A 12,216-nucleotide genomic window follows, 5' to 3' on the forward strand; every position below is an offset into this window, starting at 1 on the left:
CTTTTGTCAATTTGTTACAACTACTTCAGCCATTGCTGCTCCCGAAGGGCCCTGGGCACTGACCGCCACCTTCTTTCCAGCTCACCTCCTCGGGGGAGGAGAGGAGAAGCAGAAAAGGAGCCTGCTTTTGGGTCACACCAGAAGGGGAGCAGCAGCAAGGCTGTTACAGTCCCAGTAGTGGGGCAGGTGCAAGGCCTTGGCCAGGCAGCAGAGCCATCAGATGGGTGGGCTTTTCATTGGCATCAGTCAAGTTTCTAATGTAAGTGGCTGTGGCTGCAGTGAGGAGAGGTACCGATGGCTTGGATGCAGCACCAGCCTCCTCCAGCACACTCATATGTACTCCCTTGCTGTCGCCATGCTCCCAGCACTTTCTCATCCTCTGCCTGTCACCCTGAGCCTCCCACCACCTGCTGCCTTGCCCTGTCCCCAATCCCCAACCCTTGTACTCCCTGCTTCTCTTCCCAAGACCAAGCACTGCCATTGCCTCCTCTGTGTCTACAACCCTCCCATCACCAGTTTTACACTCTCCCCCAGCTCTCTGACCCTCTCCTTCAAGCTCCTGGGTTTCCCAGATCCTGTTTACATGTATCCTTATTCCTCACCCTGAACAAACCAATTGCACGAAACAGGACAATGTCTTTCCCCACCCCCAAGACAAATCCTGCTCCCAACCACTTAACGATCCCCAAGCTGCAGCCTCAACTCTGCTCTTCAAAGGAGGGCTGCAGAAAACATCCCACAGCCAACAGATCTTTGTAACCCAGCGGTTTCTGATAACATACCTTCCTCTGCCCTTCTTCTGCCCTCCTGTGTGTAGGGCAGGGACTGTTTGCACAGCAGCTGCTCCTGTGGTCTGTTGTGTGCCCCTTGGTACAGCCTGCCTTTAGGAATGGGAGTGGGGCACAGCGTGCTGCTGGCAGTGGGTGCAGTGCCTTGGCAGATGATAAATGAGGTGGAGGGAGCAGGCACGCATGACTGGTGTCAATGAAAAGCCCATTTGTGCCTAATAAGTCTGAGAAACAGTCCAGGAGCCTTTCGGGCATGGGGAAATATGGCTTGTGGTTCTTCCAGAGCTAGCAATCACTCTGGTTTATTGGTTAAAAGGGCCAGGAATGCAGACGAAGGTGGGAGGGTTTCATTATGCTCATCTACCTAGTAGACGCTCAGGAGTGCAGTGTCAGCAGTTCCCAAACTGCTTCAGCTCACAACCACCTGTCTGGTTGGGCAACCTCACTTCCATTTCCACCTTTGGGCTCACCACCCCCTGGGGAGTTGCAGCTCTGCTAGTTTAGGGTCCCTTAACCCAAGAAATTTATTGGGAAGCTTCCCAGTGTGTTCACTGATTTTTAAACCAGGGCACTGGAAGGGAAATGCTGGTGATCATTCAGATTTTATCCTCTCTAGTCAAACAGCATCTTTTCATTCATTTCTGGTATCTGGCTGGTATAGCCAGTGCAACTGCCTGAAAGTCAATATTTAGATCCCTAATTTTCCATGAGAATTGAGACCTATTTACTGTGGGAGTTTGGAGCAAAAACTTGTGCGGGAGAGAGATGCTGCCTTTTGTGGCATGACAGTGAAGAACTGCACTTTTACTTGAATTGGGAAAGAGGGAGGCAAGGAGTGGGGAGCATCCTTCCCTTTAAGAGGCTGGATAAAGCCCCTGTAACGATGAGATCCCACTGATGGGAAGGAGGTTGTGTCTTTGCTTGCCAAATGTATCAGCGAACGGTTCTGTCCAGTCTGCTTAGTACCGTATCTATAATGGCCACACTGTGTGCTCTGGTCCGTGACATGGCCAAGAGTTGCGGATGTCAGGAGTGGTTTAGAATACACAGTTTGAGAAATCTTTGGGGACTCATTAGTGTTATCTCAGAAGGGCTGAGCATGCTGCTTTTGAAAGTAGCTTCCTTTAAAGGATCCCCATTTGGGATTGAAAATCAAAGATCTCATGGCTGAGCTATGTTACACCAATAAAGAGGAACAACAAATGACTTTCTTGAAACATATGGTAGTGTGGCACTGATCACAGTATATTGTGAGCTGTTCCTGTCATGGTGCGATGTATCTTTCATTGTTAAGTCTTTGAGAATCTGTTTTTCCCAAATCAATAAAAACCCAACACTATTTGAGCTACAATCTGGGTAGCTGTTTCCAGTTTATCTCTCCTGTTGGCTCTTTCGTTGGTGTCTCCAAGAAGCAGACAATAGCCAGTGAATGCACAGGACAGCAGAATCAAGCAATAAATTTATACAGAGAGACCAGGCTGGGAGAGACAATAACAAACAGTTCCCAGGAGAGGAAATAAACTGCACAAACAAAAAGGGTAGATGAAATTAAGTTTCCACCGTCAACATTAACGTCAGCTGGTTTCCCTTTGACTCTTTAGTACTGTCTGACATCTCCAAACCAGGTAACTGTTCCAGGCTAGGCACGGCACGCAGGCCCTGGCCACAAGGATATTGCTTGCAGGATATTTGTGTTCATATGGTGGCAGAAGCAATTTCCTCCTTCACTCAGGCCTGTGCTAGAGCATAAAGCCGATCGTTTTGCTCTTAGAAGGGCCTGCCTGCAGCCAGACACTATAACGCTTCTGCGTGCAAACTCCTGCTCATTGCCATGAGTAATTTCCTTCTACTTCTGAGAAGACCTGTCAGTACCAGGACTAAAATGGCTGCCACGTGTCCCTCACCTAATCCTGTGCCTAAATTAGTCATAAATGCACTCTGCTCTTAATGATCTTAAGTCTGGATTACAGAAGTGGCCAGACACTGGGGGTTTCTCCAGTGGGAAGTATTGATCAAGTGCAAGGAGTGGAGTGGCAGCCCGTTGTGTTTATAATTTGCTTTACTCTTTAAACACACTTGCTAGGTAACACCCTGTCAGCTGGGGTTATGGAGTGGTTTCTCCATCTCTCTGGGAAAGCTGAGGAAGGGAGAACCTGCGTTCAAGGGTGTAGTCCACAGGTGGGTGTCCCTGCTTTTTATGTGTATGTGAGTCCCTGCACATGGTGCCCAGTGTCATGCTCATGTCTCGCCTCGATTACTTACTATATGCTTCAAATAGACCTTATTCTCAAAGCTTTTATGTGTGTTGCCACAATGGCTTTCTTTTTTCCCTTGCTAGGTCTCTCAGGTACTTCATTTGCACTTGTATTTGGACCAGAAAAAAGGGCAGGTAATCTGCTGAGTGCTTATACTAACCCCTAACTAATGTCTGCTTCCCCATTAGACTAGTTTGAACTGTTTTCAGCTGAGATTGGTCTGAGGCCAGATGCTGTCTGCTCTGCTTCCAGTGGGTAGATAGATCCTGCGTGCTGAGCTTTAAAAGCCTGTCTTTGATCTCATCAGCAAAATGCCTTCCAAGTCCTCTGCTGGCAATCGGGGAGACTCCAGCAGCCAGGCAGGGAGCTTTGTGTGTGGAAAACCCATCTAACTCAGGTTGTTGCTACTGCATTGGCCAAGCTGCTGTGTTTGCTGTTGTTTTCTCGCTAATGGATAAAGGAGCCTCTCTCCCACTGCTGTGATTCCATTAGGATGGTTGGGGTTGCAGTGGAGCTAGTGAGGCTGGGACTTGGCTCAGAAGTGAAGACGCATCTCTGCAAGCGTTTTCTGATAGGTGTGGTTGGGGAAATCCTGCTGATACCATAGTGATAACTGACATCCTAGGAACATGCACTACACCTTGTAGTGAATATCTGGAGGATGGAGGCTGTAACATGCATGCAGACGTGTCTGCTAGCATGCAAGAGAGCTGCTAACCAACGTTACAGCAAAAAGAGAAGAGAACATTAACAGGTTTAGCATTGTGCTGGAAGTGTGGTGAGCGTGACGTAGTGTTCCCTTGCCTGTCCATTAACTACTGATCCTAAGATGCAAAAGGCCGGAAGGTGCCATCCTGTATTTACACTGACCGTATTAAAAACTTCTCTTTTATGACTTGACATTTTTTGGTTCCTGATTTGTGTCACTTCACCATGCTGTGTTATAGTTTCCACAGCTGCAAAATGGAGTTTGTAGGTATTAGAGGTGTTTTGAAGCCTAAATAATGTCTACAGAATTCTTTCAGATTGTCAGACTGAAGGTATGATGAAATCTAGAAACTGTTATTTGTTTATATTTAGATCATATTTAATGTGAATTGGTTATATAAATTGCAGATTTTTCAATTATGTGCCTAATTTTATTTACCTAGAGCCTATGTAAAGTTGCCTACGTATGTGGAGTATTTTTAACGAATAATTCCACTGGATGTAAACCCAGTTTTTCCAGACTCCTAAATCCATCTCCCTCTAAAAAGTTTTACTTCAAATGTGAATTCAGAGATTAATTATAGAGAGGCAAAGTAATAGAAGACAATTCCAGCTATTTCTGATGGAGGGCCTTTCAGAGTGCCTGACACAATAATGACTTCAGATTTTGGAAAGGATCAAGCTTTCTGATCCTTCCAAGCAAATATTGGTTGCATCAGTGTTTGTGCTCTGGGCCCACAGAGGTTAATGTTCGTTTCTGGAGATGATGATGTCTGCAACATTTAGAGGAAGGTAGCATGCAGGTTTGGGGGGCTTTGAAAGGTCGGTATTTTGGTACTGCTTTGTCCTGCTCTTTAAAGCAAGAATAAGGAGAGAATGTGCTAGATGTGGGGAAGTAAGGTATGCCTATACTACAGTTGCAATTTTGACTGAAGCAGGTAGAGATGTACCTAAATTGGTTTTAGATTAACTACATAGATGGGAGCTTTAACTTCCCTTAGAATCACAGACAAGCTTGTGCAGCTTAAATGTCCATGGTTTAATGGGCGATGCCCTAATGCTGTTGGTAGTGTCATGAATCTAAGTAAGGTTGGTACCTTACAGCAGTTACCTGGGGGTGATATTACCACGTCCTTTTTAGTATTTGTCTTTTGTTCTGTTCAGTAGCACTGAGCCCTGCCCCAGCCTGGCCCTTCTCTGCCCCTGTAAAGAGAGAACTGTCCCATGTATGGACCTAGGGAGGTTGGTGGGTCCTGGGAGAAGAAGAGGTGAAAGAAGCCTAAAGAGGTCCGCTTTCAGCTTGTGCCGTACCTTCACCTATGGGGTGAACTTTCCTTGGGACAAGAAGATGAGATGAATTTGGGAGCAGGTACACTATAGTGAGGAGGGAACAGAGAGACACCTGCTCCCACTTGTTGCCACCAGAACCTCACCATCTAGCAAAATCACTGTCTACTGGATCAGAAGTGCCATGCTTACGGGGACAGTCTGTGTCCTAGGAGAAACTGGATGAAGTAGAAGTTGAGTGTAGGCAGGTAGTCTTGTGCCCAGGGAGAGTAAGGCTCAGTCTTCCAGCACCACTTCATGCTTGTGTCCTCTTCCGGGGGATGAAGTCCCCAAAATACAGGTCCCACACTGCCAGCACAATCATCCTGACAGGGCAGTTGGTGTTCAATGAAGGGAGAGAGAGATACGGTCTCATCCATAGTCCCACAAGCCCTCGCAGTCCCCATTTTCAAAAGTTTGTATAGTACCACCATGTTGTTTTGCTGTTGACACAGTGAAATGTTGTTATCACAGCAACTGTCATGATATCACTGCTGTCACGCTCTCTGGGATAAAACTAGCCCAGATCCGTGTGGACATGCTGCAAATGTACCTCTGGCCTGCAGCGTAAACATAGCTTCAGGACCTGGATCTTCCCTCTGTGCAGACACACGGTGTGCTGAAATTTCTCGGGCATCTCCCATGTCTGTAGCAGTTGGAAGAGCATCTGTATGATCACAGCCAAGACGGTAAACAAAAATCCCCAAAACAGCTGCTCTTCATCTTCCACGTGATTGTTTTAACCAAATATGGCCCAAGATGTGTGCTGTGCTAAATCTATTCCATTGTGAAATAAAGCGATTAACTTGTTTTATTTCTTTTGTTAATAAATGATAAGTCTTACTGTGGAATAATAAGCGTTACAGCTGGATAAAGTCTTTATTGCTAAAACATATAACTGCAGCAGTGGAAACTCTCACAGTGCTGGCTTTTCAAATGTTTGTGATTTCATATACAGTAGCTGCTTATCTGACAGAGAAATTAAGGTTGGTAACAACATTTTCCATTTTACTCTGAAACCATCCTGATTCTGTTGTAGTCATAATTTTTGTCATGTTTCTATTTGGGGTCAGGTAGAAATGTGGCAACTGGGAAAGAATTGTGAGTGTTAAGTTGTGCCCTAGGAACAATTAAATCAAGTCTATCCCTACAAAGACTGAAGGTGCAAAAATTTGAAAAAAAATAAATGGAAGGGAAGTCAGCAGGCTTTCACAGGCGTTCATTGTCCTCACTCAGCCTGAGCCTTTGCTATCCCTGCCATTTCTGAGATTTGGACAAACCGTTTCATGGAATGGTAGCAACGGTAATATGTTGCTGTTATCTATGTGATGAGCAACCTTTATCTTTGCTGTTATAAACTCAGGTTATATTAAAGCAAAAATCAAGAAAAGACAATTTTTTAATTTTTTTCCTGGAGAAAGTCAAAGTTGTTTAGCACAGTTGCCTTGACTGTGTGTTTAAGGCTGTGGTTGTACATATTATATGCTAATGTAATGGATGCACAGATGACAGGCACATATCAGGCCCTTGTTGTTTCAAAGCTGCCTCTGGGGCCTTTGATCATTATATGCTGCTACATCACAAGTTGAAATGCAAGAATATTAACTTATCGTCTTCATTTTCAATGCAAAAGGGTACGTTAGTGTCATCTTTCCTGCCAGGTTGGTCTGACGCATGAATCTTGTCTCTAATCTGACTCATGTCCACATACATAAGTTGCTCGCTGGAATGAAATGGTATTTGGGTTAGCTGGCTGAGCAGAGCGGCTGGGAGGAGGTTAAAAGCTTGAGCACTGCTGACACTTGAGCTACTGGTACGGGAGGAATACAGCACTCAGGTTACAGCAGCTCATCAATTGCTGACCCTCCGGTTTTGCTGGTCCAGTCATTCTGCAACAGCAAAATATTATTTAGTGATCTGATTGCTCTCAGCTTGCTCTCGCTAGGAATCTGTCTGTTGTAGTCAAACTGCAGGGTAGGACGTCTTGTGTTAGCTTTAAACCAGTTACTGAGAATAGGGTGGCAGTGCAGGAATTCAGTGCAAGCTACAAAACCCACCCAGAACTGCACTGCACTGAGTTCTGGGCGGATGAGATCACACCCAGCTAACCAGCCATGCAGGGAAATTTCAGTATACCAGCCCAGTGACAGTTGCATTTGTAGACTGCAGAGTAAATGTACCTTAGGCCGGCCTAAGAAGAAAAACTTGAGATGCCTGTTGGCATGAGTGAGAACATGTCCCAAGAGTGGCTCAGCCACTGGCAGGAAAGTAGCCAAAATTCAGGCGTCAGCTCCTGTGGCAGGTTGGAGAGTGAGATGGGAGAGGTGAGATTTTAACAAAACATCAGCTCTATGGACTCCACTGCCAAGCATGTAAAATAAGCAAAATAAAATGTCTCGGTATACCAGCAAAAAAGCCCCATCCATTTAAAATACATTAAAAAAGTAGAACAGGCTAATGAGAAAGAGCAAAGTAAGTCTGCAGGAAGAGCACGGTGGGTGTGTGGAAACTTCTCTGTAAGAGCCTGCAGAAAAATTAGATGCAAAATGCTGCCAAACACAGTATACATAGAGAGATCTTAAGAAACCACAGATTCAATAAAATAAAGAGAAAAATCCCAGTGCAGCTTCCTGGCTAGCTCCACCAGGTGACTCTGCCCTACAAAGGACAGTTCAATTTTATTTTTCTTAGACGATGTGTATTTCTACTGATGATGCTTTGGGACAGCATTGAAGAAGTTGTCATCATGTGCTGTTTACTTCTTGCTGATGCAGAAAAGTGCTGTAGTCCAGGAGGTATAGCCTGCCTGTGGTTAAACTGATATGCTATGGAGTTGAGAAGGAAGTTTTAACCCATTTTTCATGTATAAAAAGCTTCAGGCTGAAAAGTTGGGAGATTACTGATCTAGCAGTTTTCTTGAACGTAGAAAGTGCAGGCTGTCACAGCGACTGTAGTTATAACCATAGATAAGTAGACAAATAGACAAGTAGACAAGGTGCCTTGTCTACTTACAGTCCCTAAAAGTAAGGTGCTAAGGAATGTATATGGGGTAAAGGCACTGATTTTCTGTTACTCTGCATGCGAAATTTCTGAAGTAATGTTGGTAAATCGGTACCTGCAGGTAAATTAATGCATTGCCTTCCCAATGTATCAATGCCAGTGCACTAGGGGACAGGCAGTGTGGCCTAACTGCTTTAGCAAGGAGGGTGTCCAGTCTTGCCTTTGATCATAGATGGTCGGGATGAGTCCCTTCTCCGTGCCAGGCCAGCACCAGAGCATACTATCCACTGGCCCCTCACCTGCACCCTGGTTTTGTGGGCAGGATACTCAAATCTGCATCCCAGAAGGGAGCAGTGATGTATTCTGGTCCAGCCCCAACCTAGAGCCCTCTGGCAGTGTTCAGGCTGTGCCTCCACTTATGTACTGCTTTGACAAATACAAGTCTAAATGAAGGTGGTGTGTGAATTGCTATGATGTGCCTTATCTGGCCATTTTTTGTTAAACAGGGCAATATTTACTGTTGTTTGCCATCTTTCTAGTTTCACCTCAGTCAAAGCATCCACTGAATTTTTCCTAATTTACACTAGCAGAAATAATTTTAGAATCAGGCTCTATGTATTTATTTCAGTTTTTTTTTCAAGACTATATGCTATGAAGTATCTCTCAGGCCCTCCCCCCTCATTTAGCAAAATGTTAAAACCTGAATGTACTTTTTATCAGTTATGCTATTTATATTCTGAATGTCACTTAATTTAGCCAACAGGGAAGGATAGATAGGTTCTGTATTAATTGTATTTTCTGGCATTCTTGCTCTATAGCAGTGGTGTAGTATGAGGATTACAGAATTCAGAAAGAGGTATACTTCTAGTCAACTTCTTGGTGGGATGTAGTTTTAATGAAAGGTGTCTTGTAACCAACCTATCCTTTACAAAGAAACAGCTATGTTCCTTTCACCAAGGAATATGTTTGTTGCTTGATTGAGAGCTAGTCTGAAAAGAAACAAAATTATTGTGTGAGTTTATTTCTTCTTCAAGCTGCATGAAAAAGCACTGGAATATTTCTTTGCATTTAAGAATAACTTTTTATTACATTAAAATTTCAAATTTTCTGTGCTCTGGAAATTCTCTATGTGACAGAACTGCTGGGTGAATATCATCGTAGATGATTAACTTTAAAAGGGAGTTATTTTGATGCAGACGATTTAATTGTGTTTCTGAAGCCAAGCACGTATTTGACTCGGATCCTAATGAGGAAAAGTGCCTACTAGAAAGATACAACAATATCCTGCTCTTTCAGATGTGTCTAAGACTGCTGTGAGCTCATGTGACTACATTGAAGAATGAGAGATGCTCGCCATCAAAAGTTTGAATGATCAGACTTTGTGCGTAGAACCACTTCAAAAGGAAGAGCAAAGAGAGGGAAATGATGCTTTTAACAACTAACTTTTGTCCTCTCTAGGTTACTGGACCAAGCAATTTTTTCTCTTCCTATTGTACTGACGGATTTCAATGAGCTAGGGGGGAGAAAGGCTCAAAATGCACTGTGGAATCTAACTTTTGTGTGTGTTATTTGCTTGTTTGTTTAACTAGGGGCAGGGGGCCCTGTCTGAGAGACTAAGGAGCTTTAGCATGCAGGATCTCTCAACGATTCGTGGAGACAGCAGCAGCACTGTTCCTCCTTCGGTCACTGTACGAACAAGTAGCAAACAGAGCCAGCCAAAAACATCCAGAAGTGCATCAGAAGGCACTGGCAGCTCAGGTAAGTGCCAGTGTTACTTTCAGTGTTGTGTTGTCTGGAATATCACGCAGCTGAATGAAGTCATGCAGTTGGCAGGAATATATAGAAACAGACATTGCAGGCGACACATACCAGAATTCATAGGACACAGACACTGTTGAGTCTCTTGGCACTTAAGAGAGAAAACAGTATCATCATTTGATGGTTACTATTCCTGGCTGGTAGCAAGGGCTGGACTTCAGCATGCAAGGGAGCCAGCATCAGTCCTTGCAACTGAAGCTGAAAAATTAGGCTCTGGGCTGGGGGCTGCAAGCTGTGCTGGGTTTTCAGTGAGAGGGGCTAACGGAAGTTCAAAAAGGGGAGATAAGAATGCACAGTAGTGGGCAAGGGTCATTATTGTCATCAAAGCCCCCATATGGTGATACAGCCTTTCTCTCTTATGTCATCTAAACATAAACATGGGTTCAAATGGATATCTGGTTTGAATTAGGCCCACTTGTGCTTCTTCTAAACTGTACAGTAGCTGTTACAACACTTGACAGTTGTGGTTCCAGAACTTTATCACTGATGAAGCCTACTGAGAAATAAAACCCATATAAAGCACTCCTAGAAGCAGAGACCAAGGTCTGACAGCTGTTTACGATATGAAGGATGTCTGCATAAGCACTGTTACGGAAAACAAGTCTCCCTGAAGGGCAATGGTTTGTTTTCAAATTCTGAAAGAACAAAGGGAAGAAACATCGTGGTGGGTATAAGATCCATTTCTGAGCATTGAGTTACAAAAATTTATTTTGAGCTTGGTTAAAGAAATCTTTGTGAGCCCAGATCCAAAACATTTAATTGGAGATAGCTTTGCAGATTAGATCTCAAAAATTGAGACATGGAGGGTTATCCCAAGCAGGGGGTTCCAGATGGCATCTGGGATTCCCGAACACCACCAAAGATCATGCAACTCAACTGCTGCGATGAGAAGCCACAGAAAGTTGCAGGCGTGTTGCACTTGGTAGCTTGTGAAACATATGCTGGCAAGTTTGAAATTTAGCCATTTCAGCTTGTGCGTGTTGAGGTCTGGGCAAACATTCACTGTGTTTCAAGCCTGTGTAGATTGCTACCCCTTCTAGTTTGCTTTAGTTTTGGAATGTATTAGAAATGTCTTGTCTCATCCTTCCTAAAGAGTATTCTTCAAGCCCTTTACAAATTCTGAGAATTATGGCTCACAGAGTTCTCTGTTTATTTTTTTTTTTAACATCATCTGTTGAATAAATTCTCTTTACAGGTAAACTGAAATAGCTAATGTTGGTGCACAGTGGTTTTATTCTGATGTTTATGTAAGGTCTTGTATACACTTCTCTTGAAGTAATCAATGAAAGTAAAGTGTTCACACACAGAATATAAAATTCTTACTCAAAAAGAAAAATATTCACATATCATTTAGACCAAAATAACAAATGGCACAAATAAAGCATAATTAAGTTATCCTAATTCCATGTTGTGTAGAGCAGCCTTTGTAGTTTTGTTTTTAAGGCAGCGAACTCAGTTCACCTGGCCACAAACCCCTGTCTTAACACACAAAAGTTTTTGATTTTGATCTGGTTTCATATCAATACTGTACAAGGATCTCTCAAAATGAATGTCTGGAAAATTGAATTGTTCATAGAACTTTTCAAACTGAGCCTAGTGTTTATCATAAATAAAACTAGGAACCGAGCAATTTGAGATTTTGTTTTTAATTCTTCCTTTAATGAAAACAACACAAATTTGCAAAATCTTCCAAGACCTTTATCAGTCCTATCTCACTTAGTGATTTCATTGAGGTCCCTAATCTAGGAGCCTGCTTGCAGGCCCCTTCTCCACCCAAAGACAATACAGAGAGGCACCTCCAGAGGGTGATTTCACTCACAGGTGGTGGCATCACGCTGTGTGAAAGACAGTTTTGTTCTCACTTCTAATCAGATTAAGTGAAAGAAGTGGTCCTGGTCTCTCCAGTCCTTGTGCTGTTTTGTGTGGGCACAATTATATATAGAATCACAGAATCATAGAATAGTTTGGGTTGGAAAGGACCTCTAAAGGTCATCTAGTCCAACCCCCCTGCCATGGGCAGGGACATCTTCAGCTAGATCAGGGTGCTCAGAGCCCCGTCCAACCTGACCTTGAATGTCCCCTTTAGTTTAAAGCCATTCCCCCTTGTCCTGTTGCAACAGGCCCTGCTAAAAAGTTTGCTGCCATCTTTTTTATAAGCCCCCGTTAAGTACTGACAGGCTGCAATAAGCTCTCCCTGAAGCCTTCTCTTCTCTAGGCTGAACAACCCCAACTCTCTCAACCTTTCTTCATAGGAGAGGTGTTCCATTCCCCTGATCATTTTTGTGGCCCTCTTCTGGACCCGCTCCAACAGGCCCGTGTCT

General features: G+C 43.8%; 1 protein-coding gene across 6 annotated transcripts in view; it reads left to right on the top strand.

Moving 5' to 3' along the window:
* Positions 1-12,216, top strand: part of REEP1 (receptor accessory protein 1) — a 75,031-nt gene that overhangs the window by 39,740 nt on the left and 23,075 nt on the right. For 4 of the 6 annotated variants that reach the window (XM_009331885.1, XM_009331880.1, XM_009331883.1 and 1 more), the window contains 2 exons: positions 3,127-3,177; positions 9,667-9,835. In XM_009331885.1, coding sequence (XP_009330160.1) covers positions 3,127-3,177; positions 9,667-9,835 — 220 coding nt within the window. The remainder of the gene's footprint in view (positions 1-3,126; positions 3,178-9,666; positions 9,836-12,216) is intronic. The other 2 variants (XM_009331881.1, XM_009331882.1) reach the window with 2 other exon arrangements.

The sequence above is a fragment of the Pygoscelis adeliae genome, unplaced genomic scaffold (genome assembly GCF_000699105.1).
Source record: "Pygoscelis adeliae isolate BGI_AS28 unplaced genomic scaffold, ASM69910v1 Scaffold209, whole genome shotgun sequence".
NCBI classification, from domain to species: domain Eukaryota; kingdom Metazoa; phylum Chordata; class Aves; order Sphenisciformes; family Spheniscidae; genus Pygoscelis; species Pygoscelis adeliae.